The sequence below is a fragment of the Ranitomeya imitator genome, chromosome 6 (genome assembly GCF_032444005.1).
Source record: "Ranitomeya imitator isolate aRanImi1 chromosome 6, aRanImi1.pri, whole genome shotgun sequence".
Lineage (NCBI taxonomy): Eukaryota > Metazoa > Chordata > Amphibia > Anura > Dendrobatidae > Ranitomeya > Ranitomeya imitator.
This window is the reverse complement of record NC_091287.1, coordinates 301,038,971-301,066,411: the sequence shown is the minus strand read 5'-3', so window position 1 is coordinate 301,066,411 and position 27,441 is coordinate 301,038,971. Positions and strand designations below refer to the sequence as shown.

The following is a 27,441-nucleotide window of genomic DNA, read 5'->3' as shown; positions in this document are numbered from 1 at the left end:
CGGAGGAGTGGCTTCGTAAGAAGCATTTCAAGGTCCTGGAGTGGCCTAGCCAGTCTCCAGATCTCAACCCTATAGAAAACCTTTGGAGGGAGTTGAAAGTCCGTGTTGCCAAGCGAAAAGCCAAAAACATCACTGCTCTAGAGGAGATCTGCATGGAGGAATGGGCCAACATACCAACAACAGTGTGTGGCAACCTTGTGAAGACTTACAGAAAACGTTTGACCTCTGTCATTGCCAACAAAGGATATATTACAAAGTATTGAGATGAAATTTTGTTTCTGACCAAATACTTATTTTCCACCATAATATGCAAATAAAATGTTAAAAAAACAGACAATGTGATTTTCTGGATTTTTTTTTCTCAGTTTGTCTCCCATAGTTGAGGTCTACCTATGATGTAAATTACAGACGCCTCTCATCTTTTTAAGTGGTGGAACTTGCACTATTGCTGACTGACTAAATACTTTTTTGCCCCACTGTATATATTGGAACCCCCCCCCAAACTGATACCATTTTAAAAACAACACCTCCTGACATACTGAAAACTGCTGTCAGGTAGTTTATTAACCCTTCAGGTGATTTTCAGTAATAATTACAAAGTGGCATGATAGGAATGAAAAAGTTCATTTTTACCACCTAAATGTCGCTGACTTTTTAACAGGTCAATGTAGCCGGCAGACTCTAAGGCCGCTATTTGGTCATGAATTGCCATGACAAAAATCAGGACCACACAATCATGATCTCAGGGTGCTGATGGGATAAAGAGGGAGAAGCCATACTCTTTTAAACATTTATATGATGTAGTCCTTATTGACAGCAGCATCTAAGGGGTTAATCAGATATGGACTTTGACAACCCTGATCGTGGCTGATGCAGCAAGTTGTCAGCTATAGTGTACAGCCGACAGCTGCTGGATTGTCACCTGTATGGGGAGGCTATTCTCTTGCATCTCAGGTCAGTTAAAAGACGTATTGGTGGTGATTAAGGGGCTAGTTATGAGCCATATGATTTACCAAACCTAGTCATTCCTAAAATGATGTATTTAGAAAGCACATTTTGCTGTTGGCATACCCTGGGGTCAATGATAATGCTTCTCTGGTTTGGAGTCTATCTCTCATCCTCTTAAAAAATGGTACTTACTATATATGATGGGATAATAGGTCTCATTTCCACCTAGACAGACATATGTCAAACCGTACTTTAAAGTGTCTGGTCAAGCTAGAAGAATTCATGTTCTACCAAGCCCAAACTAGACAACTAAAGGCAAATTGTACATTAGCTCTGGGCAACATCATTAAAGGGGCTTCCTCTTATTTGGTTTATACTGTAGTATTCTTCACATTAAATACTGATTTTCTTTTATTCTTTTCCAATACCTGTAGCGTTAGTAAAGGGGAGATACACTCATTTTTCAATATGGAGCTATTTGATCCTTAAATATTGATGGGTGGATGGTCAACTGCGTTTCAAGCTTCAGCTCTACTTTACCATTGATTTGGGGTTTATAGATATATTCAGAACAGTTAGTCTCTCCTATGGGACTGTAAATGGTCTTGATCTTCTCCTCATACATCGCAATGTTTGAGGCTACACAGCATGGACTTAGCGCTTACACAATTCCAACTGCAAATAATACTAAGTGTATGTACCACCCCAGATACATGCATTAAAGGAGAACTGAGTTAAACAGGAAATCCCATTGTCTTTAAAACTAGCTAATATTATGTCTGCCTGGATATTCAATAACAGATATGATGGGACAATTGGTTTGTAATATAAATTTTACTGCCAGATTTACATGATTTCTGGAGGTTAACATTTGATAATAGGTGCCAAGGAGAGGCAACTTCTGTATTTTTTATTCAAATGATTGATAATTGTTTTTAGGATATCATATTAGAAGTTGCCTGAAATGGGGGTAATAGTTTGTGATCATAAGTTTTGTAGGACCCCATTCTCTTAAATTTCACTGCCTCCTTTACATAAGTCCATACCTGATCCCTCCGATTTAAAACCCATCTGCACTGGTAAATGATTAGTTGAATGAACATTCAGGGGAACATTCATTGCATTGTGCAAATAGGCCCAGGGACGGGCCAAATAATGAGCAAAATATACCAGCGATCCTAAGCTCCCCTACAATTTTATACATTCAGTATGAATGCTAAATATATCGTACATGGAAATGGAGTGCCAATCGACATGCTATATCGTTGATTGGTGCTCATTATGTGCAGATTGTTTGCTCAGGTAAATGAGCCCATAAGGCCCTTATTAATACTTTAGGTGTCAACTGAATGATATTTTGGCTGATGGCTATCTCTCTCAACTTCCCCATACACAAGAATGCTAGTATAGAGCCACTGCCTGACTCATCTGGCAGTGGCTTATCTCCTGGAAAGCAGAAGGATCTGTCACTAGATATCCAAAAGACCTGATTTTTCTCTCCTCCTGACCTTATTTGTAAAGGGAGACTCAAAAGCTTCCTGTGCAGATTATTTGAGAATTCAACTAACTTTAGTGTAATGTGTATGGGGGCCTCTAGGCATTACTGCTCCCACAGTGTCATGATGACAGGAGAAGAGGTTATTGTGGGCTACAACATTTACAGACCAGCATGAAATAACAGAGCATATAATAAAATAGGTCATGTAAGCACTCTTAACTGTTAGATTCTGGTGGAATGCTTGCTATCTTGGTGATAGAAGTTATTTATATGTAGATTGCTTATTCTGGCCATTGTATAAGGTCTATATAGACGTCTGCTCAGGAGTATGTGTAAATAAATGGCCTCCCCATGGGAGTAGTCCATAAAGTAAATAAATGCATTTTATGGCAAGTTTATTAGCAGTGATCTTAAAGGGAACCTGTCAGGTGATTAACCAGTAACCAGTATGACTTGTATCCTTGCTGCACAATTGTAGTCAGGTATATTATTTTCTGAAACGCTCTGGTGTTTCGAGAAAATATTCTTTGAAGACCTAGAAAGAGATTAGCCCAGCCTGGCTCCACCCCTGGCCGACTCTTCTCAGTGCCGATGTAGGTGTTTGACAGGCCAGGCTGTTTTACAAAGTTATCTTCATATGTAAAAGGACTCTTATGTATAAAATTACTGAACTCTCTAAGAGGAATGCATCAAGCAAGTGAGAACGCCCTACACCTGGATTTTTTTTATAGTGAGAGCATATATACTGTGAGAATGAAGTATTTATCTCGAAGTAGTCATATATAACTGGAACATAGCAATATAAAGTGGAATAGGTACATTTCTACACTATATTGCCTTTGGTTGATAGGCCACATACTATACGGAAATGTAGTAGTAAAATGTCTTGTTGCTGCTAGAAAACAACTTTATTCATTTTTGAAAAGGAAAACTGGTTGTCTTCTGTATAGAGCCCATTATTGATGTTAGAGACTACTCTTGTTGGCCAGTCTGAACTTGTGATGAGTGTGTGATTTAATATTTGTACATTAAATAGAATCTCCCACAAATGTCCATGCTTATGTACAATTAAGATTAAAGGGGAACTAAACATGGAAAATTGAGAAATATATATGTCATCCCTTTCCTCCTTGGTCTTCCCCTTTCCATTGATCTGTTTTTTTTCATTATATCACAAACTGAGAGAAACAAAGAAATCTCAAGTGTCTTCTTCCACACGCCTCCTTCACGAAATCCTGTTCCTGGCTATAATACAACAAACTACAGCAGAAGCCTCCCCCCCTCTAGTGTCTTCTCAAAACAAATAAGCTACCTACCTACTATGCCACTAATGTTCTTTTGTATATTGGCCAAGTCTCTATTCATGAGCCAAAATTTCATTGTGTTGTAATATCAGAAAACTTGCTTGTAAGTGGAGCAGCACAGATTTGATAAAGAATATACTAGGGGACTATGATTACTACAGCTTCTTAATATACAGGTTCACTCCTACTCTAGGTGTATAGACTATATGACTGGCTAGGTAGTGCACTACATTGTCTGGACCAACATACAGAACTCATCATAATTGCGATCTATGGTCACGCCTTTGTTGTATTACTCATACAAACGTGTAACCTCATAAAGTGTTTATGACTTATATAAAGGGGTTTGCTGAGGAGTGACCCAGGATTAAATGGCTTACTATTATTATGGAGTATAGCATTTATTTGCCAAAGAAAACACAGAGCACTTATGTCATTTGTCATATATATACAATATAAAGAGTGACCTATGTCCGGAGGATGGGCTTAGTTCCTCCCAGTGGATCAGTTGACCCATTTTTACAGCAGAAGATTCTGGCATTCACAGTGGACTTGTTTATCACTCTTGCCTGAAGACAAACAGATCAGGTAAATTGAAATCCAATTGTGAAGCCTTCAAAAGTTGCACAATTCAAATGGCCAAAAAAGACAGCCAATTCGCTTCACGTTTTCCAATTGGCAGTTATTTGATAGCCTGTTTAGACAAGCCGACTATGCCTTTGATTCGCAGAAAGATTGTTAGTAGATTGTTCTGTGTGCATAGGATGTAATTGTTTTCAGTAGCACAGGTCGTGTTTACACAGCATGATATGCTGCCAAAAATGAATATTTTTAAGCAAGCTTAAAAATTATTTCACACGACGAACAAACTTTTTTGTATTGTGGTTCGTGCTGTATAAGCTATTTCTTTAAAGTTTAATAAATATTGATTGTTTAGCATGTCCAAGGTATATGTGGTTTTCATATATTGGCCACCTTCTAATTTTTCTTTGAAGTTGAAATAAGTGCCAGTGTGGACAGAGCCTAAAGTCCCCCATACACCTTAGCCGGCTGTCAGCTAAACAATGGTTTGGCTGGTAATTATCGCATCCGTATCTTGCACACGTGTGCTTGCTCAACAGAGTGCTAATGTGTTCTCAATGAAAGAGACACTGCCAGACATTTCTGGCTGTGGCTTAGAGATCAAAAGAATTGGCAGTCTGAAATCGGACATGCTAGATTCCCCTCTTCGACAGTCTACTGTTCGGGGAACCTATATTCATCAGTCTGTTAGCCGAACTCATCGATATCAACTTAAAAATTACCACTGGGAAGGGCCCATGTCTGTCAAGTTTTAGTTTTGTAACTTCTCCAGAGCAGGTGCACATTCAGACTTTGCATATTTATTTAAAGGGAACCTGTCACACCCCAGGCGTTTTTAACTAAAAGAGCCACCTTGTGCAGCACTAATGCTGCATTCTATCAAGGTGGATCTTTTAGCTCGGGTCCCTGCAAATGCTGCAATAATTGCTTTTAGAATGTGCCCCCTCATACCACAAATTAGACCTGGGGGCAGGTCTTTCCCCCCTAACACAGACGCACCACAGCCGTCACTAAGGGCCTCTGCGCGCCGGGCGCCACCTCCTCTTCCTTCATTAGCGTCCCCGGTGCCTGCTCCTAAATTTGAAGGGCAGCGCAACTGTGCATGCCCGAAAAAAAAAAACAGCACAGGCGCCGGGAACGCTAATGAAGGAAGAGCTGAAGGAGGTAATGAAGGAAGCTGTGGTGCGTCTGTGTTAGGGGGAAAGACCTGCCCCCAGGTCTAATTCGGGGTATGAGGGGGCACATTATAAAAGCGATTATTGCAGCGTTGGCAGGGACCAGAACTAAAAGAGCCACCTTGACAGAATGCAGCATTGGGGCTGCACAAGGTGGCTCTTTTAGTTAAAAGAGGTGACAGGCTCCCTTTAATGGTAACTTTTTTAGTACTTACTGCTTGTAGATAGTCTATTTTGTTGATTTCCAGTGTGGTTTATATTACCAGTTCCTTTCTTTTAGTATTTCGTTAACAAGCTTTTTTCTAAGTACAGTATCTACAGTCTAGTTATAGCAAACCCATGGCTCGTAGTTGTAAATGCATATCGTGTGAAAGCACATTCCGGAGATTTATACCAAACCTGTTTTAGGGGAAAAGCCTCAAGGTATATTATATACTTGAGAAGTTTTCATTTTCCCAGTATCTTCCTTTTCATTTTTGCATGATTTTACAGCCAAATCACATGAAGCTGCTGAATACTTTCTCCTCCTCTGATGCCAACATTGAAATATCACTGCCATTCAGTAGGCCTTAAAATCTGGTGAAAGTTGTGCTCTGTATAATGCACCTTTGGAAGGACTAACAAGCTGTGAGAAGGGCGGTTCCTCTCATTGCGACTGACTTATGCATGGAGAGAGGGTGATATGTGACAGGAAGAATTATTGCAATGACACTGGGCTGTATTAACCCATGACTGGGCCCCTAGGCTTTCAGGTATTTCAAGTCCCCTCCAGAACATCAATCTTTCACCAATACCTAGATGAAATAAAGTTTAATGACCTCTTTTCTCTTCTGAAGGCCTAAGTCAGAAAAGTTCTTTTGCCTTTTATAAATACCTTTAATCAACCTCCTAGTATTTTTTTAACGACTGATCACCATGACTACGGAGACTAATGTAAGATATTTTCGCTCTAGGAAAGTTCTTGACAGATTTTATCTAAAATCTTGTAAGCCCTATCAAAGAGAACACTGGAGAGTGTACACCTTACTATGATAGTAATGTATAGCTGGGGTTCCCTTAGGCTGTACTTGTGAACTTGAGAATTTAAGTCTTTTCCTAAAAACATTCTTTTGCCTTATTTTTTTTTTTTTTTTTACGAGCTGTTATCGATTTGTCCTTCCCACAACTGTACTTGTGGGGCCTTTTTACCTTGTTGCTGGAACTTGGAGAAGCAACATTTTTGATGATTAAGGAAAGTAGTAAAAGATATTGTCTTACACAACATTGATGCTGTCCAAAAAGGGCAATTGGATTACAGTTGTCATTTTAATAAAGGAAATTGCTTACTAGTTGCTTGTAATAAATTGGCTAGGTTTGCTAGATGCAATTATTATCGCTGGATGTGGTACAAAATATTGTAGAATCATAAACTTTGGGTTTAAGTCTATACTTAGCACAAGCACCAATATAAACCATAAAATCATGAGTTTGGTCAACTAACTTTATCCTATAAATGCTAACCACTCATGTCTTTGGTGGGTATATTTTTATACAACAGACATTAAAAGTAAGAATAACTATCAGATTTAATAAAAATGCTACAATAATTTAGTAGTAGAGAAGTGATCTTAGTTTGGATGACGTCCATTCATTTGTTTCATCTTGTGCCCAGCTATTGGATTAGCTGGAAGCTCGTGAACCCAAATGCAAACATTTCTATGGGGTCTCATTTGGTCGTCTTATATAGGGCAAAATGACTTTTTAGGCCTCTTAGGCTCTAGGGCTTGGATGTGACTACCACTCCTGCACCCACTATAATTATGTGACTGTACCAAACCTAGATTCATATATTTTGCCTCAAATGCAATTATGTTGTCAAGTAAGAGGACGGCATTTATTTTAGAACAAAAGGGGAGAAGCCAGAGCTTCAGTGCATTTATTTTAAGCACAGATCAAAAATATGTCTGCTCATGCTATGGTCTCACAGTTAAAGTATACATGATGAGCAGTTTTCTCTATATATTTCATTTGTCTTTGGTGTCCTGTCCTCTTACAAAGTATGCAATCTGTATTTCCTCCCACGGTGATCCCCATCACCATAAAAGCTCTGAGGGAACTTTTTTGACTCAGTGGTTTTATACATATTTGTACACAGTTTCTATTCAGGTGATAAGAAGTCTACAAGTTTTGACCCTTTGGGGTTAGAGGTGACAATTTTGGAAGGCACGGCTGTTCTGTATGGAACATGGATGAATTTACTCCAGTGAACTCGTTTTGAAATCAATGTCTGCCATCCTAAATCTGATGATGTCAGACAGGTAGAGTTGGATTTTCACACAGAATACAATGAAGTTTGTTGATAAAGGCCTGAGTCCTGTCTAGCGTCTCAGTTAGTCATGCACCACTCCTTTCTCTGGGTTGTCTGCAGTAACATTAAGACTACACATTTCCCTTGGATATCTTACATTTTTCCTAGGCTGGCCTGCTATAATCCAGTTGTGTAATAACAAGTGGACTTTTCCTCCGATGCGTGTATCCATATTTCGCACACCTTTTTCAGTGAGTCAGCATAATTACTCTTTTGTTGAAGGAAAGATTATTGCTTACAAGCTGAGACACTGCACACATGAAATCACCGATACCCACCCATACCAGACAAGAAATGGCTTGTTCTGGCAAAGAAATTAAAAGCTCTCAGCATGTGACAGACGCTTGGGAGAGGTGGCACTGTTAAGGACATTTGACTGCTGGATATTGTTAGAGGCATTCCTACACCAATGATGGGAATTTAAGAGGAAGCAAACCGAGGGCAAAATAAATGAGAGGGGTCTGTGCATTCTAAATATCTGCATTTAACTCTTGATTCATTTTGGAGAAAATCATAGGTGAAGGTACGGTTGGGGACCAGTGACTAGTCCGAGGGGAAGGCTCTTGCTGACTTCTCCCCACCCACTAAGCTAGACTGATAGGTCTCTGCCTAGGAGTACGTTCTCACAAATATATTTTGGCCTGTGTGTTCAATGGACCAAATTTTACCTATAGGCAAATGCCTAAGGTCTGCATGAAAACAATCCCAGCATGCACTAGTCGGGTCTAAATTACTAATCAGACCAGTGTATGTAAAAAGTATATCTACTGTGCAGATGAGTGCACAGAACCAGTCTGCAAATCCTGGATATGACTGGTCTACAATGTTCAGTGCTGATATTTACTTAACCCTTTGCATGTGTATAGGAATAGACCTGTCCATCTAGATGGGCGAGTGGAAAAAGATGGCAAGGACGTGCCTCTACCCAAGGATATGTCTTCAAGGGTAGATTGTCAATGCCGAGTTGGCAAACTAAAAGCTTTATTTAATACTGGGCACAACATATGTTGGATTAACAAACAAAAATTGAAGCTTAAAAACAACAAGCTAAAAGTTCTTAAGGCTTCTTGGGACATCCAAGGTTGTGGTAGATGTTTAGATGGCGTAAAGTGACAGGCTTGCTTTAAATACAAGTATAAAGTATTTGTGCTGCATGTTCTATGCTGTAGACTTTATGACTGAGAGTACTCTACATGGCACAGTCTATTTAATGAGTGTCATGCATCAATTATAACATTGAGTGTTAATATTCTGTAAAATTCATTTAGTACAGAAATGATGGGGCCTGACTATGATGTATCCAATAGTTACTTAACTATCAAGTTTTTTTTTTCAAAGGTCGGTCTGACATAAGTGTAAAGGGTGCATTTTTGCGCCTACATTCTGGCCACAAGTCATTGCCCTCAATTGGGGTCTAATATGGTTTGGCTGGGAGACTACAGGACTCATGGACTACTAGAGGACATATTAAAGGAATTGCACTGCATATAGATATATATATATATATATATATATATATATATATATATATATATATATATATATATATATATATTTTATTCAACAACCATTAATTGTTCTCATAAGTGTTGCTGCAGGGAAGCATATTTGGCATCTCCACAACATTGTTTTCATTGCGGGCAGCTTTGTATTTGGAGAATACATGGAATATGTCCATTCATAGCAATGTATGTATATTGTTCATACAAAGATCATACAGCCGGGATCCCATTAAGCTCTATGGCCGGGCTGTTATACTATAATATTGCAAAGTTACTAATTTACTCATCTGCTTTTGTTTTTCAGGCAAACTGGGACAATGTCCCGTCGTTCAAACACAGTCCAAGATATGCTTCAGCATATTTCCGAATGCTTAATCCGCGCAGAACTGATTGCAGCCCCGGTATGTACTCCATCTTGATTACATGTGAAGCCTAAAATAAATGAAATACATAATTAGCATCATATTTGATAATGTAGGCAACCGGACACATAGGGAAATCCTATGTTTATGTAGCGCTCATAAATGTATAAAATGTTATTAAAGTCTATGAACGTGGACATGTTTTTTTTTACAGTTAAAGGGAATCTCTCAGCAGATTTTTGCTACCTCCTTTCAGAGCAGCGTAATGTAGGCAAAGAGATCCTGATTCTAATGATGTATCACTTAGTTTACTGGGTGCAGCTGTTCTGACACAATCAAGAATTTTTGGATGTAGCAGAACCTTGCCAACAGCGGGCTCTCTATGTGCATAGTCTATAGACAGTGAGTTGCTTATCACAGGAGGGGGCGTGGTCTGACTAGGTCTCACGGGAACTGCTGTAGTCTGAGCAGTGATGAGGTCCTGGTGGTAAAACCTTCACTGAAAGTAAACAACAGCACACAGCTTAATAAATAATACATTGCTGAAATCTGTGTTTTAACCCCTACCTCATGCTGTCTTCAAATTACCTAGAAAGAAATCTGCTGACAGATTCCCTTTAAAAGGCACACGTCATGTTGAAAATGTTATCTGATCTGTAGGCAGGATGTTGTATAGAAGTACAAATTACACTAAATCTTTTCCAATAAACCTATCTATCATTCTGCTCATCTTCTCCTTCACAATACCATGCTGCCCACAGGCCAGACTGCATGTCCAATGTGACAGGCTTCCTGTAAGCTTCTCTTTGGAGCCACAGCCACATCAACCTGGCACATGAATGAGCAACTGGAATTGCCATTTGGCAGCAGAATAGTTGATTGTGGTAGTGAATTATCATACTACAATTCCCTCATATATTATTTGACGTAGCACCAGGTGCAAGTCTTAGGCTAGGGTTGCATGACCACTTTCTCTCATCCGAAAAAAATGTAAAGCGCTGCGGAATATGTTAGCGCTATATAAAAATAAAGATTATTATTTATTATTATTATTATCCGATAAAATCAGTACAATTATGCTAATCACACTCTGATCAGAGTGTGATCCGATTTACTCAGAGGTGGAGGAAAAAAGTTTCTCCACCTTCTCTAAATTGCGTGTACATGAAAATCAGATCGCACCGAGATGTCATCTGAATGCTGTCCGACTTTTTCCATGGACCCATAGTTTAATGGGCGAGTTCCATCCAATTCTCTTGAGGCAAATTGTACATGCTGATTTTTTTTTTTTCCTTAGACTAGCTTGGTTCAAGGAAAAAATCAAGACATGTGCACAGCCTCATAGAAAAACATGAGGATGACTTCCAGCACCAATATTCACAGTTGACCCCCTTTTTGGGATGACCACCTCCATACTATTATGAGTAGTCCTCTCACGAGATTTCACTGTATAAATTGAAAGAATAGAAAAGATGGTAATACAGCCCATAACTGCCTATTACAGAGGCTGAGAGTAATGATTCACCTCTGAAAGCAGCTTAATGTTCATAAAGACCTGTACTATTGAGTGAGTTCCTGCCACTAAATATAGTTATATAATTTACGATTTGGTTGGGTAATAAATTGCATAATATTGGATTGGGAACATTGATTTCCAAGCATCCAAATAGTAACATGTTATCTTCCCACTTGCTTTATTTAGCTAATTTAATTACACGTATACAGTACCTTGATTTATTTCCTACATATCACAGCCCCCAAAATACAATTTATTAAACCAATGTCTTTGTATAGGCAATGTGCCAAATTTAAAGTGTACAGGGCACTACGCAGCAGTGATCGTACTATTCTATCAGCTCTAATTCAGCTTCAGGGCACATATTTCATACTTTTTGTCAAACAATTATTTAAACCCTCATTAGTATATTCAGTGCCCTACATATAAACAGATATGCAACTTGTATACAATGGTATATGATGTGCTGTTTTCTCATTTTGCAGCATGACCTTCCTAATAGTATTTAATCTAAGGCTCCACTTTTTAGGATATTCAGAAGTTAGACTCGGTTCAAAGGCGGGTAACTAGATTAGTACAGAGGATGGAAGGCCTCTCATATGATGAGTTGGAAAAGTTGGGCTTGTTTAGCTTAGGAAAAAGATGCCTCAGAGATCTCATTTATATGTATAAATATATGTGTGGTCAGTACAGAAGACTTATTCCTTCCAAAGACCATACTAAGGACCTGGGGGCACTCATTACAGGTGGAAGAAAGGCGATTCCAGCAGCTAAATAGGAAAGGGTTCTTTATAGTTAGAGCAGTCAGGGCTGGATGATTTCCTCAGTACACATAAAATTGTGGGTTATAGTTATTTTAGTGACAAAATTACCAGTAGGTGGAGAAAGGTTGATCTTGATGGACCTAGGTCGTCTTTTCAACCTATGCAACTATATGTAACACAGTGACTTGTAGACACTGGCGAACACACAGAGTTTTGCCAGAGGAAGACTCCTCAGGAAAATGCTTCTGCTTGTCATGTATTTCCTGAAGAGTCTTTTAAAATTGTTGCACCGTTTGGCATTTACAGACTGTTTGTTTCAAGGCACATTCAACTTTGATGTAGTCTATGGTAAAAAAAAATCTACTGAGAGGAGCTAAAAAAACCCAGATACAATAATTATAAACTCTCCCATAGGACCATCAGAATGATCTCACTGACAGAACTGACAGATTCTCGGTCAACTTGCTAAGTAGCCAACAGTAGACGGTACAACACACTTTAGAAGTCAAGCAAAAATGGTAATAGAGCCCAATAAAATGATTTGTAGCCCAAAATACATGCATTAAAAGGGGATACACAGGACTTAAAAAAAGTTAACAGAGGCAACTACCTATCTGTTGTACCCGGCGCCGATCATTGACCGCTCATGCTAGAGATTCAGCTACTCCCTACCAACAGAGCAGCAGTTTCTCTTCCTGTTGAGATGGTGGGACTACTGGCGTCATGCTGATTGACAGTCAGATTCCCCAAATTAGGCAGTAGAGAGCCAGCTGTCAATCAGCATGACACCAGTAGTCCTGCCCTGTCAACAGGAAAAGAAACTGCGACTCTGTTGATGAGGCGTCAGCAGAAGTCTGTGACCGCTCTGTGTCAGCAGAGAATGTCGCCTGGCACGACAGACAGTTAGGAAGCAACTACCTGCCCATTTGTGCTTAGGCACTTTTAAAAAAAAAAAGTCCAGGATATCCCCTTTAAATCTAAAGAGAAAATTGTAACCAAAGGTGGGAACGCATTATATATGCCTTATAAAATATAACGCAGAACTTTTGAATGATTAATTTATCAAAATATTAAAATTTGAGAGTCCTAAGTTGTTGAGACTTTTTAATGGCTAACTGAAAATATGGTAATAAATTGCGAGCTTTCCAGACTACTCAGGTCTCTTTATCAGGCATACACTGATGAAGAGACCTGCGGAGTCTCGAAAGATCGCAATTTGTTACCATCATTTCAGTTAGCCATTAAAAGGTATTAACCACCGAGGACTCTTAAATCTAAATATTGTCCTATCTACTGGCTAACACGGTACAAAGATAAATATTTTTCTTGTATGATTTATCACTCTTTCTAAAGTAAAAATAACTGAATCCATCAAGTATGATTTATTCTTTACTCTGTGGCCATACACCTCATATAAATGTCAGTCTAATGTGCTGATTACTACAGGACGGGTCAACTAACTAATGTGCATGGTGGTGTTCCCATTATGTCAAGTTGGCAGATAGACATGTTTGAATTCAAAATGGCCAATCCCTTTTTTCTCAAGGGACAAAAAGACAGGGGTAGCTGCTTTTTCTGCTTTACCCACTAGAACACTTACACATATAGAGGAAAGTTGAGACTATTAGTAAGATAACAATCTTGCCCACACCAACTTAAACAATATCTATTACATTCTTCTGTAATTTTCAGAGCTGAACACAATTATCATACTAATGGAGAAGGTCTTGCAGAAATTACTGACACACTATGACACTGACAAGGCCTGAGGGATAGTATGTTGTTTTTTTTCGTTGTTGAGGACCTTTATTAATGAAAGTTGGTTTAGTTATGTGCGTAAAGGCTTAGGGTTGGGGAGAATAATAAAAAATGCTTACGTGCTCAAAATTTAGGATAAGCAGGGGAATAGCTAGCAAAGGGAAGGGGATGTTGTAGATGCTTTTGTTTTGGGTAAGGGTATGTGGATATAATGTCTTTTTCAGACGGGTGAACCCACAAAATTTTTCAAGAGGAAGACTTTTTGAGAAATGCCAGTTTTTTTTCCCCCAGAATTGTCTTGTTTTAATTTTTTGGTCGTTTCCTGAGGTTTTTTTTCGCTGTTTTTGACTGCCTATTTTTGTGGCTATTTTTTTTTAACTTCATCTAACAATTAAGCTTTTCACTTAAAAATACAGGTAAAGCGCTCATCAAGACAGCCTTCTGGGCATCTTATGAGCCTTCCATGTGACTTGTATTGTATAGAGCATCTTTAGTGTGAAAAACACTTGAAGAATTGTCAGGTCACTTCTTTTAACCACTTGGCGTTTTTTGGAAACCTGAAGCCATTAACAGATGCTCCATAGACAGAACATATAAACAGAAAGTCGTTTTGAATGTTTAGTTCGCACTTTTTCAGGAGGTTTTCAGAGTGGAATTCTCCTGAAAGGGACATTGTGTGCATATGACCTCATACTGTGCTTTGTTGTGGGTATTCAGGATCATAATTAGGGCAACAAACTGAAACTTGGCCTTGGATTTTCCCAACACTGACCTGTATCACTTTAGTAATGACATATCCAATAATGTAGCCATTTTATTTTCCAGGAACTAAAGTATGGTGATGGAAGTCAGCTTGTACGCAATAGAGAACTGGAAGATTGTCTTGGAGGAGCCCAGGAGGAAATGGAGTTGGTTGAAGGCTTAATCAAGGAGATGAGAATGATGGGACAGCCATGTGATTCCTACTACAGGAAGTATGGCGATTCAACGACCAGCAGACTTGACTTTGTCTAACAAATAGGAAATATAAGCTGAAAATGTGGTTTATTGTATTTTGTAGATTACTTCAGCTTGCTGACCAAATGCGTGCCCTCGATAAAGCCATTCATGGTCCACGTGTACGCAAGGGATCTAAAGGAGGCGGATATTCTTCTCAGAGTGGCTCAGGATGGGATGATCACACTAAGCGGATTACTACAGAAGCATTAAATCAAATTCGGCAGCAAAAGGTAATTGGGAAATTGTTAGATTGGAAATGTAGCACATTCATATTCAATATAAGTGGAAATTTGATCTTTGGCATTCAAAACCTCATGCTGAGAATTGTTCTCAACAACATGTTCTTAAAGCCTTGTGCAGAGCGAAATGCTTCACTAAGTTCTACATATCTTAAGTGCCTCTTAACAACTGTCTAGTATATCTGTGGTAGTCTTGCTTGAGTGACCATAATTAATAACCGTGATGTTCTTGGGCAGTATGCCAGAACATGATTTGGATGACCTGGCTATTTTGTCTCAGCATGACTGTAAAAGCTTGAAGTCTTATGTGGCTGTGTATGTAAAATGGCTGCTACTCTTGGAAATCTGCCATAATGCCCTTGGCGAAGGTGTGCCACTGTGCAGCGTGTTACCTCACCGCGGCGTGTACAGCTCTAAATTATACATTAGTTTGGTGCATTAACACCCAACCTTTTTAGGGAAACCAGAATTATATGTTCATAAGGCAAAATTAAGAAATCTATTTTCTGAAGACAGTCTTAATTTTTAGATTTTAAATTAATAAATCCTTATTTATTAATTTAATTTCTTTTTATATGTAACTTTAAATACATTTATGAAAATAAAAAAACAAAAAACATCTGTGTGCTGTATGTGTTAAACGGAAAATGACCTGGGGTTATGAGGTTAAAGTTTTTTGCTTCCCTTCTTCCCAGAGCCATATCTTTTTTATTTCAGTCTATATGGCCATATGAGGGCTTGTTTTTTGCGGGACGAGTTGTACTTTTGAACAATACCATTTGTTTTACCATATCATGTAGTGGAAAATTGTAACAAAATTCCAAGTGCAGTGAAATTGCAAAAAAAGTGCAATTCTACATTTTTTTTTAACATGTTCACCAAATGCAAAAACTGGCCTGCCATTATGATTCTCCAGGTCTTTACAAGTTCGCAGAAACCAAACATGAATAGATTCTTTTTTTATTTAAGTGTTGAATAAAAAAAATCCAAAATTTGTTTTAAAAAAAACAAAACGCCATTTTCCGAGACCTGTAGCGTCTCCATTTTTTGTGATCTGGGGCTGGGCGAGAGCTTAGTTTTTGCATGCTAAGCTGACATTGATACCATTGATACCATTTTGGTGTAGATACAATCTTTTGCCCATTATTACATTTTATTGCAATGTAGTGGCAACCAAAAAAAGTAATTCTGGTGTTTTACATTTTTTTTCTTGATATGCCATTTAGCGATTGGGTGAATTCTTTTTTTAATATTGATTGGGCGATTCTGAACATGGTGATACCAAATATGTGTATATTTGATTTTTTTATTGTTTTATTTTAAATGGGGAGAAAGGAGGGTGATTTGAACTTTTATATTTCTTTTGACATACCAACCCATCAGTGACTCGTGACGATGGGCGGGATTAGTGATGCTCTTCTGGTAAGCGCGAGTTAAATGCACTGGCAGAGATTGACAGCAGCATTTGACTTGTTAACAGTTGCGAGTGGATCGCGATTCCACCCGTGGCTGTTATGGTCACCTGTCAGCTGTATAGATCAGCTGTCATGAGCCTGAAAAGGTGCGGGCTCTGGCACTGAGTTCGCACCAAACAGGGGGATTCCGACATGGGCGTACTATTTTGCCACATGTCAGAAAGAGGTTAATATTGTAAAGTATAGGAGAAGCTTTTAATTTTATTTTTTCTTTATCCGTAACTGGTAAACACGGATGACACTTACATTTTTAAACATGAATGTGTGAAAGACGCCTTATGCTATTTTGGTGTTCTTTATGTTAGCGAAATTCTATGATGGTTGCCGTGATAGCAACTCTGATACTGTTAGGGTACATTCACACTCCTGTATTTTCAGACTGAGCACTGTCCATGGTGGAAAAAAACAGCATTAGTGCCGTAGTTCTTCAATAGAGCTTTTTTTTTTAACATGGACTGACTATCCACATAACAAAAATAAAATCGGCACATGCACTAGTGTCTGCCATATTTCAGATGAGACCCGCTTATTCAACAACAACAAAAATAGTATCTAAAACAGATCATCTGAATAGCATCCAATTTTTTCAGATACATTGCTATTATTAATATAAGAAACTGAATTTAGTCTTACAAACTTTAATAGCTGCTGATGTATAAAAACAGATGATAATACAGATAGATGACAAATCGTTCATTCATCGGATGAATTTTTTTATACGCTCGTGTAAGCTTGGCCTTCCAGTCATTATCATTGTGACTGCCGATAGAATAGCATGCTGCAACCTATAGTCTTTGTTCATTTTATTCAATATGTTTATCTCCTTTAGCGTCAAATAGAAATTGTTGATTGGGGATTTGATGCCGCTTCTGTAGAACAGCAGATTGGTAACCACAGAAAATTCCACAATGCCATTGCTGACTACCGATGGGAGCTGGACAAAATTAAAGCAGATCTGGTAAGTCATTTTTTACATTATTACAGATAATTAAATCTGCTACTAGCTAATATACACCATATTTCTTGGTTTGGTCACCTATGCAAGGCATAAACTTACAAATGGCAAATGTGCACACAAGTTTGTGCAAATACTGAGGTTGTTTTCTTCTTAGATTTCTTCACAATGTCCCCAATTCATCAAATTTTTTCGCTAGAATTCTGGCATAAAACACTTCAAAAGTTTCGGACAGCTCCGCCAAAATGTGACGCCACAGCTTGTCTAACTAATTTAGAGCTGTGGTGGGCCTTACACCAGAAATCTTACTCCAGTCTCTGACTAGAGTAAGGCACAAGGAGGCACATGCAACTCTAAATGTGGTGCCTTTAATGACAGCATGTCTCCTCATTAAGCCCGGTATAAACAATGCCGGTCTAATGAACTGGGGCATTTTTCTTTACTTTGGACCCTGATTAATGTTCTGTACACTTCCTCCCACCGGTTCTTTTAAGTGCTGAAGTTTATTCCTTTATATCCAACCAATAGAATATTTAGTATATTAACATTTTAATTTATAATTGTGCTAATATAATTTTTTGGAATTGTTTAGCGTGAGAAAGGAGCAATTTATCAGCTAGAAGAAGAATACGATGCATTACTGGTAAGTAACTTTTATGACCACAAGTGCCACTTTTATTACTTAGCCTGGGGCAGACTTAAACATTCTGTTACGTGATACTTGCAATCTTCTGAATACCACAAAAATCACTCTTCATATAAATGAATGAGATTGCGATATATCCACTAAATGCATACACTTGCAAGCAATCTTCTTTTTCTAAATATTCCATGTTGGAATTTGACTAGTTGAGAACCCAATTTAAAGCTCCATATGTTCATCATGGTTATACATTTATTAATCCTCATTCTAATATTCATCTGTTTTTCACATTTAGAAATTCTCTTTTGAAAGAATGGATCAGCTGCGACAACTGCAGAACATCATTCAGGCCACATCCAGAGAAATCATGTGGATCAATGACCGAGAGGAAGAAGAACTGCTCTATGATTGGAGTGACAAGAACACTGACATCCCGAGAAAGCAGGAATCATTCTCTGTAAGCCTCCGGTGCTGGACAATTGGTTTCCATTCATTATAGGGTTTTTTGCATCAATAATAGATACATTTCCATTCTAGAGGCTAAAAACGCCAGAATCTATACAAAAAACCTGACAGATTCCACAATAAATTGATTTAAATGAATCAAGAGTCATTAGGATTTCAACAGATCTGACATTCCGTTATTGATTGCATCTTAAACAGAGGCTATAGATAAGTTATTTTATGCAAAATACTTTTCCTTGTAAAATGCCAGTGCTTCATTGCTTAATAGCCTGAATTTTTGTAGAGGTTGCTAGTGAATGTGTATGGAAAAATCAGGAGCATTTATAAAGACAGTCCAAAATTATATTAATGATATAGTAGATTGCGTAAAGGGATATTCCAGTCTGTAAAAATCGAACACCTCTGTACTGGACAGATGATAATTCTTAGGCTAGGTCTCGGTGTAATAAGTCCCCACTTTGCTGCTTTATTCATCGTCTATGAGTTATGAGGGATAGCTGGATAGGGATAGGATAGGATAGGGATAGCTGAGTTTAGCGGTCGGCTATCTTTGTCAGTGCCATAGCAGCAGGCCACATGTTCAACAGGCGACTCCATCTGGCCACATTCTCGCCAAAAGAGAACTGTGATCAAAAGTGGCAGTGCACATGCATCCCCACCTTTTAATACATGAAATATGGGACTGCTGGAGTAGTATACTCAGGTTATCTCCGGCAGCTCCATAGAGAATAAAAGGACTGCCACTTCAATGTAAGTGGAATTAGATGATCTAGAATTCAGACCTCCACCAATCTAGCAGTTGCCAACTATTCTATAGGTAGCCTAAGGTGACTTGGCTTTTCTTAACCAAAAAAAAAAAACACTTTAAAGGGGTTGTCCACTACGCGGAAAACCCCTTCTCAATTATTATCTCCCCCATGTAAAATAAAAACAGCCTGCAGTAACCAAAGGTGTCGGCGCCATTCCAGCGATGTTGGTTCTGGGTGACCCATATTATAATGTCACGCTAGACCTGCGCCAATCAGTGGCAAGTAATGAGCCACTTCACACTTCTTTCCATCAGACGATACCAACACCCAGAAGATGTGAGTGATGTAGATGTAGAAACAATGCAAGCCAATAAAATCAATAAGATTTGTATAATTAGTTTATAAACACACACATTAAATACAGAAATAAACAGACAAAAGAATGGAACACTACAAACGGGGGATATCACCAGAGAAAAAAATTAATCCATAGTGGAGACCTTGGTAAATGAAGCTGCAAGGTAATATTTATTGCCAATTGCTCTGGTTATACTCACAGGTAAAGGTAGTAAGTTAGTATGTAAGGGAGCAAGGCAAGTAGATAGAATAAGCCTCACTTGAAGCCACAAAAGTCAGAATTTAAATATATAGCCATAAATCCTGCAATATACCCACATAGCTCCAGAAGTACAGCAGAAAGGTAGAGGGTGAAGTTCCACTGCACCTGGCGCACGTTTCGCAAGAACTGTTTCGACCAGAGAAACACGCATCCGGTGCGTTGGGACTTCATCTTCTACCTTGTTGCTGTACTTCTGGAGCCATGTGGCTATATAGCGGGATTTTTGGCCATATACCGGTAGTTCAATTCTGACTTTTGTAACTATGGTGGAGGCTTATTCTAACTACTTTATCTACAATACTTGCCTTACTCCCTTATATACTCACTTCCTATCTTTTTCTGTTAGTATAATACAGACCATTATTATTTGCAATAAATATACTCTTATGGCTTGATTATCCATTTAGCAAGGTCTCCACTATGGTTTAATGTTTGATATGGTGATATCCCCCATTTGTTTATTATCTGTGGTGTTCCATTATTTTGTCTGTTTATGTCTGTATTTAATGTGTTTTATATATTAATAAAGGATCCTATTGATTGTATTGGCTTGCATTGTTTCTATATTGGTGTTTGATAAGTTTTTCATTTCAGCCTTACTATATGGATTGTGTATCTGACTACTGATTGGCTGCAGGGCTCACGTGACATAACAATGTCATTCAAGCCTCGGGAGATCCAGCATCGATATCGCGGTAAGGTGCCAAAACCTTACCGCGAGGTGAGTATAGGTTGTTTTTGTTTTTGTTTTTTTTTTTAATGGGGGGAATATAATAATTTAGAAGGGGTTATCCGAGTAGTATACAACCCTTTTTAAAGGACAACAAAAAATTGGTCTGACATCAGGTGACATTCAAGCTTCTCTATACCCGCAATATCTTTGGCCAATCTAGCTAAAATTTTCTGGTTTGACCAGTATTATTCTAATGTGTATTTCTGGATTTAGTCACATGGCAGAATTTTTAATGCAGCATTGACTTTGAGTAGTGAAAATATTTGAAAAACTCCCATTAATCAACTTTTTTACCTTATTGTTTAGAAACTGATGAGTCAGTTGGAGGTTAAGGAAAAAGAATTGAACAAGCTGAAACAAGAAAGTGATCAACTGATTTTGAGTCAACATCCAGCATCAGACAAGATTGAGGTAAAGCTATGATGGTGATGAAAGACAAAGATCAGAGCATGTTAACGAGAGAACTCTAAAATGAGTTCATTAGTTGTGATGAGAAATTCATAACTTGGATGAAGTAATGACACCTTTATGCTGTCATTGAAGGCAAAATCTTGTCTCCATTGTAATTATTTAAAATTGGCTTTCACATTAGAAGAATGTTGACCTTTTCCAGCTGTTGATGTTCCATCAGCAGATGTCGATGGAAAGAAGGTCCAGGCATGTACAAATCACTATAATAATATAAAGTGACATTAAAACATAGTCTCATACAAACTGGATAACTAAATTTAGTAATCACTTCAACACTGTCTAATGAACTAGCGAAATTAAGACTACTGTGGTAGAGTGGCTAACTCAGTTGGACACAGAAGTAGAAACAGAACACTGTCTCTTTAAGAACGTGCTTGGTTTATTAAAGGCAGCATAAACCAAGCTGGGAAAATAAACATGGCCCTCTGGGCAAAACAGCAAAACAACAAAGAAGGCAAAAATGCTGTACATAGTCCATACATTTGGGGGGAGCTGCACGCTCTCTAGCACCACAGGTTGTCTTTCCTCCTCAGGACAAAAACACTTGGGAATCCTCTCTCCATCCCTGCTGAACAAAGACTGCCTCTGGAGACCAGCTATTTAAACCCCAGACCATGTGACTCCTCTCCCATGTGACTGATCACATGACTGTGACATCACTCAGGTCCTGTCAGCGCACGGCCCTGTCGGCTCTGCAGGTGGAAATAAGGTGGACATCCTCCCACCCGCTCTATGTAAATCCACATAAAAGCCAGCCCATTTATGCAACCTTGCTTAATCCTCACAACACATAGTGTGCTGGAGGAAAATATTCTGGGTTCCACATTACTGACGCCATTAAGCATAGTGACCCTCCAGTACTTTACCAATGACTTTGTTACACCCCATACACCTTATATAGCTGTTGGCCAATTGTTAGTTTGGCAGGCATTTTGCCCTACTCTCCCATATACGGGAGTGTTCTCCCTGTTGAGCACTCATGTGCTGTCAGACATCTCTGTTGGTGGCATATCTCTTAGAGAACTAAAGGATAGACAGTCTGAATTTGGACATGACGGATCCTTCTGTCCCCCAATATCTCACATACATATTTGTCTTTCAGCAGAAAGTCGGCAAATTCAGCAAATGTTAGTTTAATGTGCCTGGGGGTGGGTCTTTAATCTCCAATACATCAATTCAATTAAAATTTTATCTTGGATTAGCCACTTAATGTATATTGTGCCTATTCCTTATACACTGCTATTGATGGACGCTTCTTTCTCAGGCTTACATGGATACACTGCAGACTCAATGGAGTTGGATTCTTCAAATCACCAAATGCATTGATGTTCATTTGAAAGAAAATGCTGCGTACTTCCAAGTAAGCTATAATCTGATTTTGTAACCGTATCAATTGCTGTTCTTTTCTGGAAACTCAAGAAGGGCAGTTTATTACCTAGCCATGCCGACTTTGTCTACTGAAAACCATGAAGCCCAGGCTTCCAGAGTTCTTCATTTCGGCTTATATGGAGAATTGCTCCTAATTATAACAATGGTCTAGATTTAGAGAAAAGTTCAAGAAACAGAATCTAGAATCTTATTAATGTGTTATTTGTTCATTCTGAATATTTTTTTTCATTCTCCCAATGTCATCTCGTTTTCAGTTTTTTGATGAGGCACAGGGCACCCAAACTTACTTAACAAATCTTCAAGACACTATTAGAAAGAAGTACCCATGCGACAAAAGCATGCCATTGCCACGAGTCTTGGAAATGATTAAAGACCTAGAGGTATGATTCTGATCTTTCTTTCCATTTTATCAACAATCAGACCCAGAAATCTATACAGATCAATATAAAAACTTCATACTCGGTCATCTCCACTTCTGTTTCTAGTCTTGTGAAATTCCGCACTATTTTACAGAGTGTTCGACTGTCTAGGAATTGGATGCCAACTGACGTATATTTATAATATCTATATTACTAACTGATTATTGGAGTTTCTACGGCTAAAAGTTAGTTATTCTTTTTGCAGAAAGAAAGAGACAAAATTAATGAATACAAGCGACAGGTTCAAAACTTAGTCAACAAATCCAAGAAAATAGTCCAGCTCAAACCGAGAAACCCAGACTACAAGAGGGAGAAGCCGATTGTTCTTAAGGCTCTTTGTGACTACAAGCAGGACCAGGTATCATTTATTTTTATAAAATCTACTATATAATTGTCTAAGGGTCACTTTCGTTTGTCTGTCTGTCTGTCTTTCTTTATGTCACGGATATTCATTGGCCGCGGCCTCTGTCTGTCATGGAAATCCAAGTCGCTGATTGGTCGTGGCAAAACGCCCATGACCATTGCCACAACCAGTCAGCGAAGGGCACAGTCCGGCGGCAAAATGGCCGCTCTTTCCTCCCCGCAGTCAGTGCCCGCTCCATACTCCCCTCCAGTCAGCCCTCACACAGGGTTAATGGCAGTGTTAATGGACTGTGTTATGCCACGGTCTAGCGCACTCCATTAATGCAGCTATTAACCCTGTGTGACCAACTTTTTACTATTGATGATGCGGATGCAGTGTCTGCGTGCGCAGACTCTGACGTGCGCAGTGTCCTCGGCAGTGCAAGCGGAAGTCTCCGGTGCGAAGGATGCTATGCGAGAAGGACCTTCCATGACGTCACGGTCATGTGACCGCAACGTCATCACAGGTCCTGCACTCATACCAACCCTGGGACCGGAAGCTGCCGCGTGCACCGCACACAGGCGCCAGGACTACAAGGGGTCTTCGAAAGGTGAGTATATGCTTATTTTTTATTTTAAGTCTTTTTTAACCTGTTACATACGTGTCTGGGCAATATACTACGTGGCTATGTGCTGTATACTACGTCGCTGTGCAATATACTACGTGGCTGGGCAATGTACTACGTGACTGGGCAATGTACTACGTGACTGGGCAATGTACTACGTGGCTGGGCAATATACTACGTGACGGAGCAATATACTACGTGACTGGGCAATATACTATGTCGCTGGGCAATATAGTACGTGACTGAGCAATATACTACGTGGCTGGGCAATATACTACGTGTCTGGGCAATATACTATGTGGCTGGGCAATATACTACGTGGCTGGGCAATATACTACGTGGTTGGGCAATATACTACGTGGCTGGGCAATATACTACGTGGAAATGCATATTCTAGAATACCCGATGCGTTAGAATCGGGCCACCATCTAGTGTATAATAAATCCTTTACTATACAAGGTATATGATTCAATATTTTTGAGCAATTGACAGGTCCTCTTTATGTATTTATTTCCTATTTGCTATATATTATTTTTTCCTCAGCATTTAGCAGTGAGGAAATCCTATTTTTTGCAGCTTCATTGTGGGCACTAACAAAGAATAAAATAATACTAGGTACAGTAACCTGTATTCCTTGAATGCTATGAACCAGCAAAACAGGATCACAGTTTACTACTCTCTACCAATATACAGTAGACAACAATATGTGACTTCTGTATTTTGCACACAGGCTACTCTACTCTACGACCCAAATTAATACCATTTGGTGATACTATTTTTTCTTCTCTATGTGACCTTTGTTCTATGGAGATAAGCAACTCAAGTCTCACTATCCTAGTTGATTGGTTCTCAATGGCTGCAAGTCTTCACTTCTGCAGGTTCTAAGAAACTCCAGACTTTCCCAGGATGCTGGGTGCAGAAGTTGAAGACTAGCTGCCGTGGAGAACTGGACTTTAAGGTGGACAAGGGCAATGAGGCAAAACGCAAATCGAATTGTTTATCTCTATACCTATGCATTAATAGTGTATATTTAATCAAACATATATGAAAATAGTTTACTACAATTTCATTTTTTGAAATGTCTGCACAGAAAGTTATTCACAAAGGAGATGAATGCATCTTGAAGAACAATTCTCAGCGCAGCAAATGGAATGTAACGGGTCCTGGTGGGCTAGATATGGTGGTTCCATCTGTCAGTTTGATTATCCCTCCACCAAATCCTGGTGCTATAGACCTGTCTTCCAAGTAAGATTCTCCAGTGTTTTTTAAATGTTTAGCTGATTATAAGGAATATATCATTAAGTGTGAAGAGAAGAGTTGTCTGAACCTGCTGATGAGTCTGGCTGACCATCTAAAGTATATAGGGGCCTACCGTTTTCCCCAACAGATCATGATGATGGAAGAAAGGAATCGGCATGTAATTTAATACCCAATCTTTTTTGTTCTCCCAGGAGATAAGCCATTACCATTGGTGTCTGGCATTTATCTGAGGTGTATGGGCACCTTTAGTTGGGGATTTCCGAGACTGCATATGTATGATATGATTATGTGATTGACCAAGAATTGAGCTGTTTAAGAATTCTTCAAGATTAGATAGCAAGCACATACCCCTGACTGATAATTATCTACTTGTACGTCCTCTCACATCTTGAGCATAAGTACAATCAACATCTGCTTTCATGTTTCAGGATAGAACAGTTTTATGAAGCAATTCTGACTCTCTGGAACCAATTGTACATCAATATGAAGAGCTTGGTGTCTTGGCACTACTGCATGATTGACATAGAGAAAATTAGGACTATGACACTTGCTAAGGTATGAGTTTATGTATTTACTAGATGGCAGCCCGATTCTAAAGAATCGGGAGTCTAGAATCCATATATACTTTATTTATTCAAATGTAAGAATAATACAATTAATAAATAATAGTAAGAAAGAACAAAAATAATAGGCAGTATATGGAGAAAACACCAAACAAAAGTTCAAAATTGGTGTGAAAATGTCACTGAACCACTTCACAACTAAATATATATAGTTTTGGTAAATGGTATTATCATTTTTTTGACGAAATTCGGCAGGAGCTTGAAGAGCAACGTCACTGGGCCCGCCTCCATGCAGTAGAAACTTGCTGTGAGGTAAAAATTCAAAAATCACACCAAAATGGCGGGCGGAGTGTGTCACAGTACGGCACGTTTCTGATTGGTCGCTCGCAGCAGGCGGCAACCAATCAGACACTGGATACTGTTGACGTCACTTATCTCCGGACATTAGCTCCGGACATTAGCTCCGGACAAAGCCACGGAAGTTGGCACAAATGGCAGGAAGTAGTATTCTAGGCAATTATATATTAGATTAGAATTATATGGTTACCCAATTCAAGACAGGCCAATTAGCATCCGTTCCAGACCAGGCACATTTTTTTTGTACATGCAGTTTAAAGAGCTATAAAGATTTTTGTTATTTGAATATTCAAATAATTTTTGCAATTTCTTTTCATGAAATGTGGAGCCTAATTTTTTTTCATTTTCATACTTTATTTTTTGCCAATATCAAACAATATCAATGGGAAAATAAAGAAAACACATGTGCTTTTCAAATTTTTATGTTTTAGTAACCACAAAAGACCAATAAAATAAATTTTAAATTTTGTTCCCCTTACCATATTAATAATTTTTATATAACCAACACTTTTTTATTTTTTTCGATGAGGGCGGGGCTACTAAAAGAAATATGGATCTTTCTTTATTTTTTCTCTGCCTTTTATTAAATAGTATATCATCCTCAGTTACAGTGGAAATTCAGCTGCCTGCATAGCAGAACTGATCTAAGCCTGTTAGGTCCCAGAAGCCCTTGCTCCCTATCCAAACCCAGCAACAGTATGATCACTGGGTCTGAAGGGGGAATCACTGTGAGCGCATCTTATTACGTATACATATTACTCATTCAGTGATGTTTACTCAGCAATGGAGAAGTCAGAGACTGTTTATTACTGCCGCTGCCTTCTCTATGGAGAGTTCGGCTGTGTATGACAAGCAACTACCTGGTCCTGCAGCTGCATAATATTGAACAGCTGCTTCGCTGCTGAGTAGAATACAGAACGCCCAAATATTTGTTTATCGGTGGTCCAGAAATAGCTAAAATGTACGTTATTAAATATGTGGCTTCTTATTGCAGCTCAAGACCATGCGTCAAGAAGACTACCAAAGGGTTGTATCAGATTTGGAAGTACATTACCAGGAATTCATGAGAAATAGCCAGGGCTCAAACATGTTCGGTGATGACGACAAAAGAAAAATGCACAGCCAGTTTTCTGAAGCACAGAAGCATTATCAGACCCTGGTGGTACAACTCCCCAGCTACCAAACTAAGGAGACCACGTACATCAAGACACGACCACAGCAGCAAATAAACAATTGTATGTAAATATGTTCAAGTGCAGCTTACAAACTACATTTCCTACCACACCCCATCTGTGCCATACCCATACATAGTGCCTGTGTGGACTTGTAGATTAGGGCAGAATAAGATGCTCATTAGATAGTTATACAAGCAGTGATTACC

The 27,441-nt window shown here is 38.8% G+C and overlaps 1 protein-coding gene across 4 annotated transcripts in view; it reads left to right on the top strand.

Annotated features, from left to right (window-relative positions):
- DSP (desmoplakin) overlaps nucleotides 1-27,441 on the top strand; it is a 69,432-nt gene that overhangs the window by 12,438 nt on the left and 29,553 nt on the right. For all 4 annotated transcript variants that reach the window (XM_069730692.1, XM_069730694.1, XM_069730693.1 and 1 more), the window contains exons 2-14: nucleotides 9,661-9,757; nucleotides 14,582-14,730; nucleotides 14,817-14,985; nucleotides 17,299-17,427; nucleotides 18,017-18,067; nucleotides 18,363-18,524; nucleotides 20,940-21,044; nucleotides 22,369-22,464; nucleotides 22,748-22,873; nucleotides 23,118-23,270; nucleotides 24,971-25,125; nucleotides 25,569-25,695; nucleotides 27,055-27,295. In XM_069730692.1, coding sequence (XP_069586793.1) covers nucleotides 9,661-9,757; nucleotides 14,582-14,730; nucleotides 14,817-14,985; nucleotides 17,299-17,427; nucleotides 18,017-18,067; nucleotides 18,363-18,524; nucleotides 20,940-21,044; nucleotides 22,369-22,464; nucleotides 22,748-22,873; nucleotides 23,118-23,270; nucleotides 24,971-25,125; nucleotides 25,569-25,695; nucleotides 27,055-27,295 — 1,760 coding nt within the window. The remainder of the gene's footprint in view (nucleotides 1-9,660; nucleotides 9,758-14,581; nucleotides 14,731-14,816; nucleotides 14,986-17,298; nucleotides 17,428-18,016; nucleotides 18,068-18,362; nucleotides 18,525-20,939; nucleotides 21,045-22,368; nucleotides 22,465-22,747; nucleotides 22,874-23,117; nucleotides 23,271-24,970; nucleotides 25,126-25,568; nucleotides 25,696-27,054; nucleotides 27,296-27,441) is intronic.